At 54.1% G+C, this 19,551-nt stretch overlaps 1 protein-coding gene across 1 annotated transcript; it reads right to left on the bottom strand.

Moving 5' to 3' along the window:
* Positions 1-4,887: 4,887 nt before the first annotated feature.
* RFXAP (regulatory factor X associated protein) lies at positions 4,888-11,426 on the bottom strand. The gene is made up of 4 exons (XM_037057661.1): positions 11,246-11,426; positions 10,694-11,215; positions 8,122-8,226; positions 4,888-6,213 (listed from the first exon to the last, which is right to left on the bottom strand). Exons 2-4 carry the CDS (start codon positions 11,174-11,176, stop codon positions 6,103-6,105), a joined length of 699 nt encoding a protein of 232 aa, XP_036913556.1. The 5' UTR covers positions 11,177-11,215; positions 11,246-11,426; the 3' UTR covers positions 4,888-6,102.
* Between the last annotated feature and the right edge of the window lie 8,125 nt (positions 11,427-19,551).

Genomic DNA, 19,551 nt, shown 5'->3' with positions numbered 1-19,551 from the left:
GAAAAATTAAACATCTTGGGATGACTGGCATTAAATAAGGAATTTGAAGACACCTGGCTGTCATTTTAGAGGGGACAGCCATCGCAGCTGTCTTCCTGAGTGGGAGCAAATACTAAGTGGTACCGCAGCGGACGGGAAAGCACGCACAATTTCATTACCGTGAGCATCACGCAGGCGATGCCACCCTTCGGAAAGGCGCTAAAGAGAGAAAAGCGGAGGAAACTCAGGAAGATCTCTCAAAATGCAAATTCTCAGTTTCCTCCCTTTAAATCTCCTCTTGGTCCTAAAGTAAAGGAGGAAAAATGTAACTGTGTTTTGAAAACTTAGCCTCGTTATTAACTTGATCGAGGTATTTCTTTAAAAAAGGAAGAAATGGAGCTCTTTACTCAAAAGAAGTATTTTGTGGAGACCCTCTGGCCCAGCCACACGCAGGCGGGGATTCTGAGGGTCCGGTTGAGCTGAGGTTACACAGAGCGGTCGGTGCCTTTTGCTGTTCGCTACATCCCCGCTGGTTCCCCGCACCGTTTTTTTGCTTCTAGTGTGTGGTGTCCACGTTTCAAACTCAAACAGGTACAGATTTTTAATAGCTCATGGCATAGGCATAAAACAGCGGTTTTCAACCTTTTTCATCTCATGGCATATGTAAACTAATTAAACTTAAGCCGCACCAAAAAAAATTTTTCTTGCCTGTCTGACCAAAAAAAGTGTCATTTTGACTCATTCACACCAGACGACTACTGCTGTGTTGGCTGGTGTCACTGTTTTTATCGGACAGTCTAAGGGGAAAGAGGTCAGCGCCCTGAGTAGTCAGGTGTTGCGCGTCTTAGAAGCTCTCCCGGCGCGCCCCCAGCAGGGGGCTCCGCGCACCAGCTGCCCCGGGCCGGCCCTCCGGGGCGCCGCAGGTCGCGCGGCGGCGGGGTTCCGCGGGAGAGAAGCCTCGGGGTCTGGAGGAGGAGGAACCCGGAGAGCGACGCAGGTCGGGGTGCGGCGCGCAGCGAGGCGGGCCAGGGTGGGCGACACCTCCGTGAGGCCCTGGGCGGGTCCCGGGGAAGGGGCTGGGCTGCCCCGGCTGCTGCCCCTGCACCGGGGGAGGGAGGTGCCTGCTCTCTGGGCCGCCGCCAGGAACCGGGCCGCTCGCAGCCTGTCCCCAGTCTCCCCCGAGCCCCCGCCGTCTGTCTGTCCACCAGGCCGGCCCTTCCGGGCGAGGACTGTGCACCTCCCCTCCCTGTCGGCTGTGACCGGTGGCGGTCGTCTGTGTCCACGGCGCAGGGTTCCCGCTGCCAAGGCAAGCCTGATGTCCGTTTCCAGGTCTCCTCTTCAAAGATCAGCACGCGCTTACCTCCCCTCCTTCAAAATAAAAAAATCCGCCCGTCTCCAAGCGTCCTGGAGCTGGAAGGCGAGGAGCCCGCTCGCGACTCAGCTGGGAAACGCAGTGGCCCTTGAGCCACACGGGTTAGGGTGCCCACCCCTCCCCCACCCACGAAGCGGAAAATCCGCACGTTAACCAGGGCCACCCCAATAAATTCAATATAAAGGGGAAAAGAAAATCCCACGCGGTGACATCAGCGGGAGGCAAGGTGAGGAGCCGCCAGTATCTGTTTCTCTGCTGATCTACCTCCGACGCCAACCCAGGGAGGACCCCTACGGGACACTCGGTTGCCTGGGCGACCCACGCGGCTGCGCACCTGTAGGTGGCGGGGCCAGGAGCAGGGGCGGGCACAGGCCGCGCAGCCGGGTGGGAGGAGTGCAAGCGGCTCCCCAGCCCCGCCCTCCTGCGGCCGCGTGCGGAGGTTCCGCGCTGGCTGCACTGGAGGAGACGGAGCCTGCCTGCCAGAAACCCCATGGTGCAGAGGGTGCAGGCCCGAAGTACGCGGGTCACAGAGAGGACGCCCCAGTTGGCGTCATTTTCCTCCATGGAGCCAGGCCCCTCCCCCAGGAACCCGGGGGTCCCAACCCGCAGGGCCTGAGAAAATACACAAAAGCTCTAGCTCCAGCTCCTGGAAAACCAGAGGAGCCCCAGCCTGTGGTCCCACCCATTGGAACAAATGTGCTCCCAGGAATTGCGGGACCCTGGCTGTTGTTTAGGGTCCTAGTTGTTTGCTTACTTCATTGGTGTTTTGTTTTGTTTTGTTTTTTTAGGTTTGGTTTATAATAGTTGTAAGTTTGTTGTCATTTTACTGTTCATATTTTTGATCATCTTTTCCTTAGATAAGTCCCTTAACATTTCATAAAAGGGTCTGGTGATGATGAATTCCTTTAACTTGACCTTATCTGAGAAGCACTTTATCTGCCCTTCCATTCTAAATGAAAGCTTTGCTGGACAGAGCAATCTCAGATGTAGGTCCTTGCTTTCATGACTTGGAATATTTCTTTCCAACATCTTGCCTGCAAGATTTCTTTTGAGAACTCAGCAGACAGTCTTTCAGGAACTCCTTTGTAGGTGATTCTCTTGCTTCTTTTAAGATGGTCTCATCTTTCATCTCAGGTAATGTAATTATGATGTGCCTTGGTGTGTGCCTCCTTGGGTCCACCTTCTTTGGACTTCTCTAAGCTTCCTGGACTTCCTGGAAGTCTATTTCCTTTGCCAGACTGGGGAAGTTCTCCTTCATTATTTGTTTAAATAGGTTTTCCATTTCTTGCTCTTGCCCTTCTCTTTCTGGCACTCCTATGATTCAGATGTCGGAATGTTTAAAGTTGTCCTGGAGGTTTCTCAGCCTCTCCTTGTTTTGTTTTGAGTTCTTGTTTCTTCATTCTGTTCTGGTTGAAAGTTTATTTATTTCTGCTCCAAACCGTCTATTTGAGTCCCAGTTTCCTTCCTGTCACTGTTGGTTCCTTGTGCATTTTCCTTTATTTCACTTTTCATAGCCTTCGCTTTTTCCTTTGTGAGCATTTTTAACTGATTCTGTGAGCAACCTGATTACCAGTGTTTTGAACTGTGCATTTGATAGATTGGCTACCTCTTCATCGCTTAGTTGCATTTTTTCTGGAGCTTTATCTGTTTTTTCATTTGGGTCATTTTTTTTGTCTTGGTGTGCCTGTTATGTAGTAAGGGGAGGAGCCTTAGGTGTTCGTCCGGGTGGGGCAACCCACAGGGCTGTGTTATGACGCTGCATGTGGGGGAGGGTCCAAGAGCGCTGCTTACTTCACGCTCTGCTGGTTCTCAGTCACTTCCCCCACTTCCCACAGCAAACTGGGCCCTTCTGGCACTAATTCCCAGGCGGGTGGGTTCGGGTACATTCTAGGACCCTGTGGGTCTCTCCAATGAACTCTGCTGTGAGGCTGGGAGTTTCTCCTGCTGCTGCCTCAACCCACACAGGTGTTTTCAGTCAGAGGTTTGAGGCTTTATTTCCCTGTTGGAAACCTGGGTTTCAAGTCTGTCTCACTCCCTGGTTGTTCCTCCCAGTTTATCTGCACTTGAAAGTGTGACTCCGGGTCTGCCAGCCGCTGCCTTACCACAGTCCCCTCCACCCCAGCTGCGTGTCTCTGCTCCTCCTGCCAGTCTGGGTGAGTGTTTCTTCTTTAACTCCTTGGTTGTCAGCCTTCCGTACAGTTCCATTTTTTGGCAGTTCTGGTTGGTTGTTGTTTTAAAATTTATTGTTGTTTTGGTTGTGCAAGGAGGCACAGTGTGTGTACCTGCACCTCCATCTTGGCCGGAAATCTCACAAACTTTATTGTTATGGCTGGCAGATGCTGCATTCATTGTCAAGTGTAAAGTTCATGCTCAGAGTGCACCGGCCTGCCCACGAGGACCCACGAGGGCCACACTGCTCACAAGGGTGCCAGTGAGTCACTGGGAATCAGGGGCAGGGGAGCAGTCCCAGGGTGGCCCCGGGCAGGGGCAGGAAAACAGAACCCGGTTCCCAGTGGGCCGTGTCTCAGAGGGCCGCGTGGGGCAGGTTTGGTTGTGGCGTCTCCGGAAAGAGTGGCCTAGCCCACCAGGCTTGAGTGCTCACAGGGCGACTTCAAACCCACGGCATCGCACCGGGAACTGAAAGAAACACTAACAAATGGTTGTTTCTAAGTGGCTGCATTTCCGGGTGCACCGTCACCGCAGTGCCTGCCTGTTTTGGTGGGTCAGGCACGTGCGGTCTCCAGAACACCAGGCAGTGAACTGCACTCCCGAATGCTGCGGCTTCCCACTGTAGGCGTCTGTTTGTATCCCAGCGCCCCAGTCCGTGGCCAGCTGGGTGGTTCTGCACCCCCCTCCCCCACCCCCGGGGCCTGCCTGCTGCAGGGGGCACCAGCGGGCAGGAGGGCTGGGGAGCAGTGCGTCTGGCACGGCTGCCCTCCCTCGCCCTGCTGCCTCCGGCTCCCAGCTGGTTCCACAGAGGTGACCGGGTGGGGCTATTGCCAGGCGGCTGGGTGGGGCTCTGAAAAGAACTAGGGGAAGTGCCCGGAGCCTCTGGCGTCTGCTCCGAGCGGGCACAGGGTCACAGTGTCACTGCCTCCGCGTTCCTGTAGCCACAGCAGGTGGCAAGGCCAGGCCTGCAGACTGAAGGGCAGCTGAAGCCATTGAGCCTCTAGGTGGGGGGCGTGGCCAAATGCACCACGAGGTCACGGATGCCTGGAGGGATACACTGCCGGGGGCCTGGCCCCGCCTCAGGTCTACCCCGAATACACAAAACCTCGCTGTGTCACTGTCTATGGAATTGCAGTGCCTCTTCTTTTAACTCAGCCTCACTGGCCTAGCGCCTCCTCTCCGTCTTCCCGGTCCACCTAGGCGCACGGTGCTTTTTTTTTTTGCTCTAAAGGTCAGGTTACGTTGTAGGGATCCATTCCATAAAGCTCCCAGCACCAGAAGCTGGGGAAGAGCAGTAATGAAGGCAAACTCCTCGGCACCCAGCGTGAAGCAACTACAGAGAGAATGAGAGTCCGGCCACTCTGAGGTCGACAACTGGACTTTAGTGAGTGATTTTGGTAAAAGCGTTTTTGTACAGATATGCAGGTATAAAGCAGATAAAAATGAATAAGAAGATATTTTCTCTCCTTAAGTACTTCTTAGTACAGCCATGGCTTAACCTGATATACATTTCAGAGTTGAAAAACCCAGAAACTAAGAAATTTCTGCAGTTAAACTTGAGGCACATTCATTGTCCCAACATAGGAAATACTTTGATGTGTTGCTCTGACTGAAGGTTTGCCATTTAAAAGTTTTCCTAGGAGAAAATGCAAGAAAAAAGTATCCACCTAGACTGCCCACCGGCCTCCGAACACTACTGAGGAGCAACCGACTTAAATCTGCCCACCACGGACAAAAAGCAGGAGTGTCATTCTCACTTTCAGGGTGTCTTTTTGGAAAAGACTGAGCGTTAAACCAACAATCCCTTCCTGGAGCAGAGGGCTGAGGCACAACTACCCCGCCCCAAACCCCACACGCTTCAGGAGGAACCGGCGGGGGCAGGGGGCAGACGCCAGTCTCAGCGGGCTGCGTGAACCCTGCTCTCAGGCTGCCTGGCACACCCCTGAAAACAGGAGCACGCCCCACTCCCGGGCGGTTACCAATTTAACTTCCCCTGCGGATGTGAAGCCCACCTCTAACAGCTCCAGCGTCAACCGCAAAAGGAAGGTTCCAGGGAGAACCCATTTGAAGGCCCCAAGTTCGTTCATTTTGCCATCACCAGCGGTTCTCCGAGTCCCGAGAGCCCGTGATGGGCACCATGAAGGAAATAACTCTGCTGCCGAGGCCGCGCACGTCGGGCACTGCTGGCCCATCCACGAAGACCCAGTGGTGCTCGTGGTCGCTGTGCCAGCCAGACATCATGCCCACACACATCCCACTGCCCTGCGGTGACAACCACAGAGTTCGATGGTCCAAGGTCAATGTCAGCGACCGCCATGATCTCCACCGAAGGTAGCTGCTTCCTAATCTCTGGCAACGACTGAAGAAATATGTTTGGTTTAAAATACATTGTAATTAAATGTTATTTCCAACTTCTGACAGGATGAGACGCACAACGAAAAACACGTCTGGATCCCCAAACACACGTTTACAGAAAATAACTGTCTGTGTTGCACCGACGTAGCTTCCCCGCAGCCCCAGCACAAAAACACCTGCATCCCCCGCAGCAAGACAGAAAATGTGGGGTGTTCTGAACACGCCCCTCACACCGACGCTCCCGGGCACTGCTGCTGCCTCTGCTCCAGGACCTGCTGGCTCAGCAGCTGCTGCTGCCTCTGCAGAAACTGCACCACTTCTGGGCTTCTCAGCAGGGACTGCAAGAGAAGCGGAAACACCTGTCAGCAGCGCCACCTACAGGCCGGACCATGTCCCTGCCATGGCATCACTGGTGTGCGCCCCTACCCAAGGCGCAGCAGCTCAGAACACACAACATGCCCCAACCAGATTCCTGTTTGCACCTGACACGCTGCCCCTGAGCTGGGAGCTGGCACGGAACTCACTGTCATCCGGCCAGATCCTGACACCTGACATGGTGGGTGGGGCGGGTCCTGCTGGTGACTTTGCACACCAAGCAGAAGTCCCTAGGACAGGCTGGCACACGCCCCTCTGTGAGGTGCGGAGCGAGCGCCCAAGGGCTCCGGCAGGAGAGGGCAGGGACCGAGGGAATGGCCAGGCCGCGTCGGGGGGAGCAGCGGAACGCCCCGTGGAGACAATCGGAGCCCACTGCCGCTTTCTGAAGAAACGAGAGGTTGTGTCTGTGCATTTATGTACAGGTACGTGTGTACTGATGGGTACGCTATCCAAATTTCAAAAAAGAAACAATTGCTCTAATATAACCAATACTTTTGTACACGTTTCACTTTAAAATTCAGTTATAATCATAAACATGTAGTAGACAATGGCTAGTATTTTTTGTTTTAATGAAATACATATAAAAGTTCCCCAAGAAAAAAACTCTGGCTCTAATACATTGAAAAAGATAAATTGAATAAAGTAGAAACATCATGGCAGAGTACATTTTCTATTCATTAGTTTTATTTAATAGTTGTAAAGACCTCCCAACTTTTAAAAAGTTCCATTTTACTGATTATGCCATTACAGTTGTCCTGCTCTTTCTCCCTTTGCCCCGCCCTCCTCCCAGCACCCCGACTCCCTCAGGCAGTCCCCCCCGCCCATGTTCAGGTCCGTGGGTCATGCGGGTAAGTTCTGTGGCCACTCCGCCCTACACTGTACTTACACTCCGGTGGTCATTCTGCAACTGCCTGTGCTTCTCAATCCCTCACCTCTTCTCCCACCTGAAACCCTCTCCGTATGCAGGAGTCTGTCTCTGTTCTTCCTGTTTGCTTCGTTTGTTTTTTAGGTTCAGTAGTTGATAGATTTGTATTTTTTAGGTTTATCATTCATAGTTTTGATCTTTTTCTTAAATAAGTCCCTTTAACATTTCATATGGTACTGTTTTGGTGATGATGAACTACTTTATTAGGTTTTTTTGGTCTTGGAAGCTCTTTATCTGTCCTTTGATACTAAATGATAGCTTTGCTAGACAGAGTCATCTTGGCTGCAGGTCTTTGTTTTTCATCACTTTGCATATTTCTTGACAGTTCCTTCTGGCCTGAAAAGTTTCTGTTGAGAAATCAGCTGACAGCCTTATGGGAACTCCTTTGTAGGTACCTCTCTTGCTTTTCTCTTGCTGCTTTGAAAATTCTCTGTTTTTCTTTAACCTTTGGCATTTTAATTACCATGTGTCTTGGTGTGTCCTCTTTGGGTCCATCTTGTTTGGAACTCTCTGTGCTTCCTGGACTTGTGTATCTATTTCCTTCACCAGGTCAGGGAAGTTTTCTCTCATTAGAGAGAAACATTTCTCTCTATTCTTCAAGTAGATTTCCAATCCCTTGCTCTCTCTCTTCCCCTTCTGGCCCCCCCACGATGCACAGGGTGAGCCTCTTTTGTGTTGCCGCCTCACTGGGAGTCCCCTCCACCCCGCTGCCCAGCCCCGCCCACCTGCCGGTCTGGGTGAGTGTTTCTTCTTTAACTCCTTGGTTGTCGGACTTCCATACAGCTCGATTTTCTGGCCGCTCTGGTTGTTTTTTGTTTTTAAATTTGTTTTTGTCCTTCCTTTGGCTGTACGAGGAGGCACAGTGTGGCTACCTATACCCCTGTCTTGTTTGGGAGATAGCAAACAACTTTGCTAATAGGTTTGTAACTACTTGACAGACACTCACCAGTCTTTTTTGATTTAATACTTGTTCCAAAAGTGTCGGTCGGGCAGGTCGGTCCCCAAAGGCTCCCGTCCGTTTGACGATGGAGAGTATGTTGTCTGCACTTTCCTGGGGAAAAGGATAAAAACGCAAACAGGGTCAACACCCAACACAGTGACCGGTGACAATGGGCCTCTCAGTGATGAAGCGGACAGGTCTCGACTCACTTCCTGCCCAGATCCGAGGGGCTCTGATTGGATTGCAGGCAAAGTGCCCAGGACCCTCACCTGCTCCCCTCTAGAGGGGGTGCTGTGGTTTACGTGTGTAAAACCCTGGCTCACGGTGAGGTTCCCCTTACCGCTCAGCACGGTGGCTGGCGCATGAGAAACTTGGCTGATGGAGCATGAAGCGACACGCGTCCCCCCCCCCCCGAAGCCTTCCCCGAGTGTCGGGGCCACCAGAGCAGGTCTGCAGTGGGCCCGTGTTACAGCCCGACTGTCACTGGTCCTTCCTTCACACTCAGTCACCAAAGGTAACGACACACAGTTCTTATAATACGGGAGAACTGTATGTCGTTACCTTTGGTGACTCCAGTGTTAAAGGGACTTATCTAAGAAAAAGAAGGTAAAAAATATGAACAGTGAAAGGACAGCAAACTCACAGCTATTAACAACCACATGTAAAACAAAAGCAAACTAAGCGGACAGCTAGATCAGGAGTGGAGCCACAGAAAGAGATCACATGGAGGGTTAGCAACAGGGGAGTGGGAGGAGGAGAAGGTACAGAGAATAAGTAGCACAGACGGTGGGGAGAAAATAGACGGGGGAAGGCAAGAGTAGTGTGGGAAATGAATAAGCTAAAGAACTTGTGACACATGGACATGAACTAAAGGGGGGAATATGGGGGAGGGGGTGTGCAGAGTGGGGGGGAATGGGACAACTGTAATGGCATAATCAATAAAATATATATATAAAGACATGCAGTTCTTCAAATCACCTCAGCCGGTAAAGTAACCATCAGCCGGTAATAGTGTACTGTACCAAAATGGTACTGTACCAAATGGTACTGTACCAAATGGTACAGTACACTATTATTTCTTGCTTGTAGCAATCAATTTGCTTCCCTAAATTACTGTGCAAATTCCTTCACAGCAGGAACGTTATTAAGGTTCTTTTTGTGGGTGGTGAAGGAGAGACTGCAGTTCAGTGTTGATCACCCTTTTATACCTTTCCCTCAAATTGCGGGCGGAAATGCTGGGCCGTTTGAAAAAGCAAAAGCTCCCGGAAATGCTACCTCTGCTCCGACTCCCGTTCTGTAGTGAGACGTTTGTTTCCATGCGACTCTAAGTTCCTCGGGGACTATTTTACTAGGGTGCGGGTAGAGGAGGCTTGATCCTGGGACCCACGCGCGCCCCAAAGCCCCGAGCGTGCGAGCACAGTTCTGGGAAAAGGGCCGGTCAGTCCCGTCACGTTGGCAAAGGAGCCCTTTCACCCCAGGCAGCCTACGACTCAGTGAAATGCGAAGGAACAGAATTCACTCGGAAGACCCTAATCACTGTACTGTGAATTAAGTGCCACACAGATATTTAGAAACTCACACTTGTAAACAATTAATCTCACAGTCTAAACTTTGAGCAAGGGGGCAGCCGTTAGTTAAGTCTGCCTCAAAACTTAAAATACATCCCGGGGCAGCTTTCGGTGTTACTTTCTGGACCACTTTGAACAAAATTTCCTTTTTCTCTGCTTTGAAGAACAGTACGCTTTTGCCAAAAGGAGGAAAACACAGCAAGCATGTGATTCTCTGTAACAACCCTGAAGAACAGGCAGTGACGACAGAAATGACGGCGCAGGCTCACCCGCCACCTGCCGGACACTGCGAACCTTGCCTACCCCGGCAACACTGCGAACTAGGCTCCGTCCTAACACCCCTTCTGCAGGGAAGAAGCTGAAGCTTGAAGGAGTTCAGTCCCCTATTCAAGGGCACAGAGCCAGCCACGGGCCGGGCAGAGCTGCGCAGGCAGAAGTCCCGAGTCCCCAGCAGTGGCTTTAACTGTCCGCACAGTTCCGTCCCAACAACACAAACGTCGTCCGAGGCTTACCCCCCCCCCCCATTATTACTGGGTTCTTTTTCTCCAGGGCACCACGAAACTCGCAGTGAGGGCAGGAGACTCCGCAGGGGTTTACGGTGGACAGGATAGGACGTGTAAGGACCCTGGGACCAGGAACTGTGAGCCTCACAACAGACCCTGTTCTGCAGACCCTGAGAACAGGCTAAAAGAGTACGCGATGACCCCGCGCCAAGTCCCCAGTGTGTCAGGGTTCCACACTCTCGGCGCCAGCCCTGTGAGGGAGGGACCGCTCAGCCATTTACCCCCGTCCTTGCAGTCTCCTCTCGGATCTCTGCTGCGCCGCTATTCTGATGCCCACCCTCGCTGTCGGGGAAATGTATTCCTCCAGCGCAAGGATGCAACAGGAGTGCTAAAGCTTTGCCCGTGTTTGCACGAACTTGAATTTGGGGCCAGCCCCTCATAACTTGGGGCCTCCCGTCCAGCCACAGCCGCCACCCCCCCACCCCCACCGCCGCTTGGCTGGGATACCTCCAGTTTGGCTGCGCCCGCGCTGCCGGCCGGGGTGGCGCCTGCGCAGTGGAGGGCCTGGTCGCTTTTCTTCTTCTTGTACTTGTCTTTATACATCTTGTTGCGGTGCTTCTTGCACATCCACGGCTTGCGCTGCTTGGCCACCTGGCTCGTGGTCTCGCTGCAGCCCTCGTAGGTGCAGGTCTTGCTCACGCCGGCCGCTCCGCCGCCTCGCCTGCGCGTGGCCCTGCCTCCGCCCTCGCCCCCGGAGTGCGCCTCCTCGTCCTCCAGGTCCTCCAGGCTGGCTGCGCTCTCGCCGCCCCCCGGCGGATCGGAGGTGTCCAGCAGGTCGGCCTCATCCTCCCCGGCCTCGTCCTCTGCGTCCCCCGCCGTGTCGCACAGGTACCCGACGGACCCGCCCGCCAGGGCGGCGCCCCCTGCGCCTGGCGCCGGCCCCAGGACGCCCTCGGCCGCGCCCTCATCCTGCGCGCTGCAGGGGCGCATCACCAGCAGGGTGACCTGCGGGGCTGTGCCCGGGGCCGGGGCCGCAGCCAGGGCCGCTCCCGGCGCTGGCGCCGGGGCACCGGGCCCCGCGCTGAAGCCCTGCACCTCCGTGATGCTGAGACCTGGCGCGGGGTCCACGACCCCAACCTTTCAGCAACCCCCAAGCCCCAGGAAATCTCGCAAACCAGACTCCAGACCCGCCAAAAGAAAACGGGCAGCTCCGTGGAAAGCCGCTGAACTGCGCCTGCGCGGCTGGTGAATCCCGTGCGTTAGCGTTTGTACGCGGGTGCTGCCCCCGGACCCGCCTCTCTGAGGGGCGGGGCTGAGCGCCCCCCCCCCCCAACCGACTGCGCAAGCGCGAGTCCAGACTCGGCCTGGCTGATTGCGCCAGCGTGGTCCCAGGGCGCCAGTGCTCAGTGGCTAGGCCCCATGCAGCAGGATGGTGGCGCTGGACAAGACAACACGTGTTTTTGTTTTTTGCAGGAACCTGCTCTATCTAAAGTTTCAAAGCACTTTTGTAGCGGAAATGCACTATGTGTCAGTGGCCTTTTGCACAGAACTAGGGCAAAACCCCCCAAATTAGAGGGAATCACTAAAGACCCTGAAAAGACACAGAAATCTGTAAAAGCAATAACAAAGTTGGAGGTACCGCGCTACCTGATATCAAACCATACTGCAAAGCTATATCATTAAGACAGCATGGCACTGACCTAAAAACAGACATACACATCAATGGGACAGAATAGACAGCCTGGAAATAAACGCATGCTTATATGGTCAATTAATCTTTGACAAAGTTGGCAAGAACGTATGATTGGGTAAAGACAGTCTAAATCCATAAAATATGTTGAGATTAATGGATGGATACACGCAAAAAAAAGTGAAATGACCACCTTCTTGTACCATATACAAGAATAAACTCAAAATGGATGAAAGACTTAAATGCAGGTATTGAAACTTGAAATCTCCTAGAAGAAAACACAGGCAGTAAAATCTCAGATATTTCTCTTAGCACTATTTTTCTGATAGATCTCAGCAAGCAGAGGAAAGAAAATAAACAAATGGGACTACATCAGATTAAAATTTTTTGCACAGCCAATTAAACTATCAGCATGATGAAAAGACAGCCCGCTGAATGGGAGAACACATTTGCCAATGATACATCCGATAAAGGGTTAATATTCAAAATTTAAAGAGAATTTGTACTACTCAACACACACACACACACACACACACACCAATCCAATTTTTAAAAATGGGCAAAGGCCCTGAGTAGACACTTCTCCAAAGAGGACATACAGATGGCCAATAGACATATGAAAAGATGCTGAACAACACTAATCATCAGAGAGATGCAAATTAAATCCACAAGGAGGTATCACCTCCTGCCTGTCAAAAGGTCCATCATCAGTAAATGAAGAAACAACAAGTGCTGGAGAGGACGTGGAGAAAAGGGAACCCTCCCACACCATGGCTGGGAATGCGGAGCGCAGTGTGCGGTTACCTCAAAAAATTAAAAATGAAACTGCCTTATGACCCGGTGGTTCCAGTTCTGGGAGTATGTCTGAAGAAATCCAAAACTCCGATGTGAAAGGACATGGTGTGCTAAATGAAGTAAGTCCGTGAGAGAAAGACAAATGCCATATGATTTCACTCACATGTGGAATCTAATAAACAAAAAAGACCAAACAAATAAAATAGAAGCAAGCTGACAGATACAGAGAACAAACTAGAAACAAACTGCCGGAGGAGGGGGGAATGGGGGCTGGGTGAAGAAGATGAAGGGATTAAGGAAAAAACAAATCCTCGAAGACACAGACAACAGCACGGTGATGCCCGGAGGGAAAGGGGGTGGGGGAGGTAGAAGACCGTTGAATGGGAATGAATGGTGATGGAGGCATACTTGACTTGGGGTGAGAAACACGTGATACAATATACACATGACGTATTGTAGAACTGTGCACTTGAAGCCTATGTCATTTTATTAAGCAATGTCACCCAGTAAATTCCATAATTAAAAAAAGATTTCGGTCGAGGGGGTGTGTGTGTGCAGAAGCCAGGCTGCTGTCAGCTGGGGCACGAACAGAAGCAGAAAAGTAGAGGTGACTCCTGCAGAAAGTCCATATGACAAGAGGAGGGGAGAGAGCCTCTCTAGACGGTGACTGCCTCGGTCATTTCCTCGTAACTGCCCTGCCTGGGCCCTTGGCCCCCCTCCCCTCCTGAGCCCAGTCCCAAGGTCCTGACATCCTTGCTAGGACAAGGGCTAGGACCAGGGCGTCCCACCCAGAGAATGGCAGAATGCATGACAATGAAATGAGCACCTTTCAAAATGCCATTCTTCGTCCAGGACGGCATCCTTTGGCAGAACGTTTGTGTCAGATGTGAGATGCTGAAGGAGAAGGAGTAGAGATTAGGATAAAACGTTACTCTATTTCAGTTACAGTTCGAAACGGAGGTAATACCAGAGCAAGGAAAAGACAATCCATCACAAACAAACCTGTTCAGTGTGCATGTCTTTGAACAGTTGACATCAGATAGTGAGCTCTGTCACAAATGATAGGACCGGACATACTGATCTCCTAAAGCGATTTCTGCCTTTAGAACTTTCTCACAGCAGTGGAACTGAACATCGTCTCCTGGGGAGATACTTGGTGAGAATGGACTGTGAGTGTCTCCAGGACCTTGGCTTCGCTGAGATTACCAGTCAGGCAGTTGCTGGAAGGAGCCCAGGATGCAGAAGAACAGGCCGCCAGTATCAGAACAAGCTGATTCTGAGCCCCCAGTGTGGACAAGCCCCTAATCCAGAGGCTGCGTGTTCCTGGGAAACACCGAGGAAGCCAGTAGGGTCCTTTGGGGTGAGCGGAGGGCGGCATCAGAAGGGGAGAGGGGGCGGGTTGGAACACCTTGTTTTCACACACTGCAGGAAACCCGAACGAGGAGGCAGCAAAACCTCTAAAGGGGGCAAAGAATTCAGGCAGAGCCGTGGCTTTTGTTCAGCGCTGCAAACTGTGGGACAGACTACCTTCAAGATTACGAAAGCAAAGAGGACACGCGAGCTGGAAGCGCTTTGCTGTTTCCCTGCAACAGCCGAATGACAGCTGCAATAGCTGAGGCAGAAAGGGAAGTTTGACGTCTCGAAGGTGCCAGGTTTGCTGAACCGAAGTAAGATCAGCCACTTAATTGGTCTTTCTGCTTTATTGCCACTTCCTGCCTGTCCTCTCGAGCAGTCTCTCCGTGGAGGGCGCGCTTTGCTGCATCGAACCAGCTCTCGATTCAAAACCTCACTGGTTCAGACTGTGGCGGCGCATCCTCCAGTCTGACTGCTTTTCTCTCCCTCTCCGAAGCAAAAGAAGCTTTGCTGTAGCTTCCACGATGAAGGGACGCCTGGACAGACCCTGAGAAGACCTCGGGTCCTGGTCGTTTCTATGGATTTTTGTAGGTGGTGCGTGAATCTCCGTGGATCAGTTCTCACAGGTCTGAGGGCTGCCACTCTGTCCTTCTCCTCGGCACAGCGGGGATTTGCTCCTGATCAGCTGATCTGTCATCCACTCCTTCGTTCCCTCTGCGAGCATCACCGAGCCATTCTGGTGCCAAGAACTGGGGAAAAGTAAGACTTTAAAGTTGGCGAGCACTTTCAGGGATATCGTTGTTCTAACTTTGAAATAAACTCATGAGGCACTTGATCACGCCCTTGCCTGCAAACAGGCACTCAGCAGCCTTCACCAGAGAGGGGACACCGCCTGGTCCTGGTGCAGTGCGTGCTGGTACAAGTCTGGCCGGCTGGGACCGCCTCCCGGACTCGTCCACCAGAAGCTGCCCCCCCTCCCCTGCTCCTCAGAGGTGGAGGTGCCTGGGGTCAGGTGGAGAGGAGTGAGCTTCTCATGCAGGCCCACTTGGTCCTTGATCTTGGATTTCGGCTTCCTTCTCTAGACCCCAGAGGGCACCAGGTCCCTGGCTCTGAGAAGCTGGCAGGACAGCAGGACCTCGATGCCTTTGGACTTGCCGTTGCTAGGGCAATGTCGTTTCCGGGCTCCCGTCCACCACGGCTGGTTCCCACAGCTTCTACCTGGGCAGAGGCTTCTGCCTCCTGTGTCTGCCGCACCTTGGACTTTCACCCCACAGGGTGGCCACCCTTCTGGCGTCTCTGGGCCACACAGTAAATACTGACACGTAATCACAAAAAATCCCATCGTGTGTTTTAAGTAAATTTACGATTCTGTGTCAGGCCGCCGGCTGGACACCCCTGCGAGATTTCATTGCACAGCGGTGAGTTCTGATGGCAGCCGGCTCTCACTGCTGGCCGTTTGGCTGAGGCTGGGTCGGGCTGACAGCCCCGTGTACGCTCCGTGGAGACTATGAGTTGGAGAATGGGGAGAGAAAAGGGGTGTCAGACGTTAGACAAGGCACGAGTGGGGAAAAGCAAGGAGGGGGGGGAATTCTAGACAGAGTGNGGCCCAGAGACGCCAGAAGGGTGGCCACCCTGTGGGGTGAAAGTCCAAGGTGCGGCAGACACAGGAGGCAGAAGCCTCTGCCCAGGTAGAAGCTGTGGGAACCAGCCGTGGTGGACGGGAGCCCGGAAACGACATTGCCCTAGCAACGGCAAGTCCAAAGGCATCGAGGTCCTGCTGTCCTGCCAGCTTCTCAGAGCCAGGGACCTGGTGCCCTCTGGGGTCTAGAGAAGGAAGCCGAAATCCAAGATCAAGGACCAAGTGGGCCTGCATGAGAAGCTCACTCCTCTCCACCTGACCCCAGGCACCTCCACCTCTGAGGAGCAGGGGAGGGGGGGCAGCTTCTGGTGGACGAGTCCGGGAGGCGGTCCCAGCCGGCCAGACTTGTACCAGCACGCACTGCACCAGGACCAGGCGGTGTCCCCTCTCTGGTGAAGGCTGCTGGTACAAGTCTGGCCGGCTGGGACCGCCTCCCGGACTCGTCCACCAGAAGCTGCCCCCCCCCCCCCGCTCCTCAGAGGTGGAGGTGCCTGGGGTCAGGTGGACAGGTGGAGAGGAGTGAGCTTCTCATGCAGGCCCACTTGGTCCTTGATCTTGGATTTCGGCTTCCTTCTCTAGACCCCAGAGGGCACCAGGTCCCTGGCTCTGAGAAGCTGGCAGGACAGCAGGACCTCGATGCCTTTGGACTTGCCGTTGCTAGGGCAATGTCGTTTCCGGGCTCCCGTCCACCACGGCTGGTTCCCACAGCTTCTACCTGGGCAGAGGCTTCTGCCTCCTGTGTCTGCCGCACCTTGGACTTTCACCCCACAGGGTGGCCACCCTTCTGGCGTCTCTGGGCCACACAGTAAATACTGACACGTAATCACAAAAAATCCCATCGTGTGTTTTAAGTAAATTTACGATTCTGTGTCGGGCCGCCGGCTGGACACCCCTGCGAGATTTCATTGCACAGCGGTGAGTTCTGATGGCAGCTGGCTCTCACTGCTGGCCGTTTGGCTGAGGCTGGGTCGGGCTGACAGCCCCGTGTACGCTCTGTGGAGACTATGAGTTGGAGAATGGGGAGAGAAAAGGGGTGACAGACGTTAGACAAGGCACGAGTGGGGAAAAGCAAGGAGAGGAGGGGGGGAATTCTAGACAGAGTGTGGGGGTGTGTGTGTGAGACAGAGAGAGGGGAGGGAGGGGGTGGGGGAGCGAGTCGGGGAGGTGGGCGCCTTGTGGTCACACTCACTTCTAAGCTCTGCCGCCTCCACGGCTGGCAGACAAACAGGTATTTGTACTGGGAAGAATGGCTCTCCACCCACCCCCTTACCCCGCCCAGGGTGGATCTGAATAGGATGTTTTGCCCACCTCTGGTCTATTTTCCACAAAGCTGCTGGAATAATCTTCCCTAAACATCAATTCAGTGATTTAACTTCTCTGCTTAAAATCTTCCAACAGATTCCCACTGCACCAAACTCTGACTCAAGGGTACCAGGCCCTGCCTACCCTTCCCCTGCCGCCTGCCCAGCTTCACCTGCGCCCCCAGAGCCCCCAGTGCTCTGACCCCTTGGCTCACACAGCTGAGACCCGCCTGCCACAGGGCCTTTGCACACACCCTTTTCCCAGCGTGCTTCAACACTCACACCTGCTGTGTGAGAAAGGCCCTCCTTAACCGCCACGTCTTTAGTGAGTCGTCCTGGTTGCCTCTCACTTCACCACTTTAGTCTCTCAAGTGTGCATTGCACCTGTGACATGCGGATTATTTGTTCACTTGTTTTTATGGGTGTTTTTACCTCCTCTGGATCATAAGCGCTGAGAGGGAGGAGCCACAACTGTCTGCTACATTGTTTATTTCATGAGGACCTGTTGATCCTAGCGTCTCCCCATGGGTGTCAGGGTGGCGCCCGATCCGCCTTGGCGTGCTCCCAGCCTGGCTGGAAGGAAAGCAGTCGGTCCTGCCATGGCGGGAGAGCATCTCCGGGAAGCGGATGGGACCGCCCGAGGTGGTAAGGAGGGTGCTGCTGGGACTGGCCCCCCACTTCGTGCAGATGTCTGAGCCTGGTGTCCAAGGGGCAGGGCCCCGGGGAGCCAGCCTGCAGTGCTCACCCAGTGGGCGGGGTTCCAGGGCCCAGGGCACTTAGAGAACAGAGGTATCATCTTTGAATATTGAGGATCTTTCTTTGTTCTTGTGTTTGCTGTTCCTCTGGCTGTTTGGGTAACATAGAGTGTATGCATCCGAGTGTGTGTGTGTGTGTGTGTGTGTGCGCGCACGTGCACATGGGATTGTGAGAGCCCCTGGCCCACAGGACAACCGGGACAAAGTGAGCAGAGCACACCTGTCCTCTCACGAAGGGGGACACTCTGGAGAGAACAGGTCTCCAGAGGCCCAGGGCTGCCCTTGGACTTGCTCGCCTGTCCCTCCCCCCATTCACCCCTCACTCGCACCCTCGGGCCTTCTGTCCACAGGGGCCCAGGCCCCAGGAGACGAGGCCCTGGAGGCCTGGGTCCCGTGTGTGGTCCCACTGGGACAGATGCCCGAGGACTTAGAGGAAAGCGGGGCCTGGCACTGCTCTGAAGGGGAGTCTCTGGGGTGGGGAGGGGCAGACCTGGGGCGGGCAGCGAGGCTACAGAGACGGCCCCCTCTCCAGCCGGGCTGCAGTTCCCCTTTGGATTGTGGGAACAGGCCTGTTAGTACACAGGGGAGACTGTTTCCTCTCCCTCGATGGACCCCATCCGGCAGCCCCAACCCTCTGACCTCGTCTGGATCTCTGAGCATAGTGCTGAGGGGGGTGAAGGCACATGAGCTTCCTCCCCGCCCCCGTCCCCAGAGCCCATGGCAATGGCAGGCAGGGCCTGGAGCCCAGACCCCAGCAGGCAGTCCGTGGGCTTGGGGGCACAGAGCGGAGCGTGCGAGGAGGGATGGGCGGCCCGGGCAGTGGGCAGAGGGAGACCTCCTATCCCGCACAGGCATGCCTGAGAGGCTTACATGGTCCCTACCCTGCCATGGCATGTCCCGGGGACCTTAAGCATCCTTGTAAACACATTGGCTCTCTGTGGCCCAGGACCCAGGTCTTTCCCAAGCCTGCGGGTCACTCTCCAGATGAGGGAAGGGTGGGACTCACTGCCCCAGAGGGTGGTGACTCATGGCGGGGGGAGGGATAGTGGTGACAGAGGCTGCCGTTGGGCCACAAGATACCCACTCGGCTTCAAGAGGACGGACAGAGCGATGGAGAAGCCTCCTGGGGAGAAGGCTGTGGACCCGCCGCACTAAACACAGTGAGAGGTGGACCAGGGGCTCAATACGCCCATCTTCTTTATTTATGACCCGGTCTCCCCAGCTTTCAGACACAACACAGGCTCACCTGCAGTTGTACGATCTGTTACCCCGGCAAGCCCCGAACGACAGACCCCCGCTGATCTCTCTGACCGTGGCCCCCAATCTCTCTGCTTCATCTTGAGAGAAAGAACCATCTGGAAGGAGGCGGGAGGGGCCACACCCCCGGGAATGTTTAAAAGTACTTCTGTGTTCAGACACTTTGATGTCACTTCCAGAGTAAAGTTACCCCTCAGAACTGATTGCACTCAGATGGTTCTGTTGTGTGGCAAACCTGTCCCTTTATCTTTAAAAAAGGACTTCATCCCTGGCCGTTCTTCCCCGGGGACCAGAATAGCACAAGATCAAAGAGCAGAAGTGATTCTGTGGGCACCTCTGCGACCCTGCGTGGCTGTCGCCCAGCTTCTAGTGGGGACGCGCGCTCCTGTTCTGAGAAGGCGCCGCGCCTACCTGCGCAGAGAGCGCGGATGGCCATCCCTGCCCCGGGATCCCCCAGTCCGGCGTTGGATGGCGCTGCAACACCCGGCCAGGCTTCAAACGGCGGAACGGGAACACTGTTCACGCTCTGCCCACTCTAGGGCGGCGACCGTCTGCAGGGCTCGTGGTGTGGGGGG

This window comes from Sturnira hondurensis, unplaced genomic scaffold (genome assembly GCF_014824575.4).
Source record: "Sturnira hondurensis isolate 20B ecotype Veracruz unplaced genomic scaffold, ASM1482457v3 Scaffold0009719, whole genome shotgun sequence".
In the NCBI taxonomy this organism is placed as follows: domain Eukaryota; kingdom Metazoa; phylum Chordata; class Mammalia; order Chiroptera; family Phyllostomidae; genus Sturnira; species Sturnira hondurensis.
Note: the sequence above shows the minus strand (reverse complement) of the source record. Positions and strands in the feature narration are given on the sequence as shown.

What these genes read in the sequence shown, in the direction of transcription:
- RFXAP (XM_037057661.1), bottom strand. Translation starts at nt 11,176, where the DNA reads ATGCGCCCCTGCAGCGCGCAGGATGAGGGCGCGGCCGAGGGCGTCCTG. An exon ending in CGGGCGCAGCCAAACTGGAG is followed by an intron (nt 8,227 to 10,693) that starts GTATCCCAGCCA and finishes CCTTTTCCCCAG; the next exon opens with GAAAGTGCAGACAACATACT. An exon ending in TATTAAATCAAAAAAGACTG is followed by an intron (nt 6,214 to 8,121) that starts GTGAGTGTCTGT and finishes CTTCTCTTGCAG; the next exon opens with TCCCTGCTGAGAAGCCCAGA.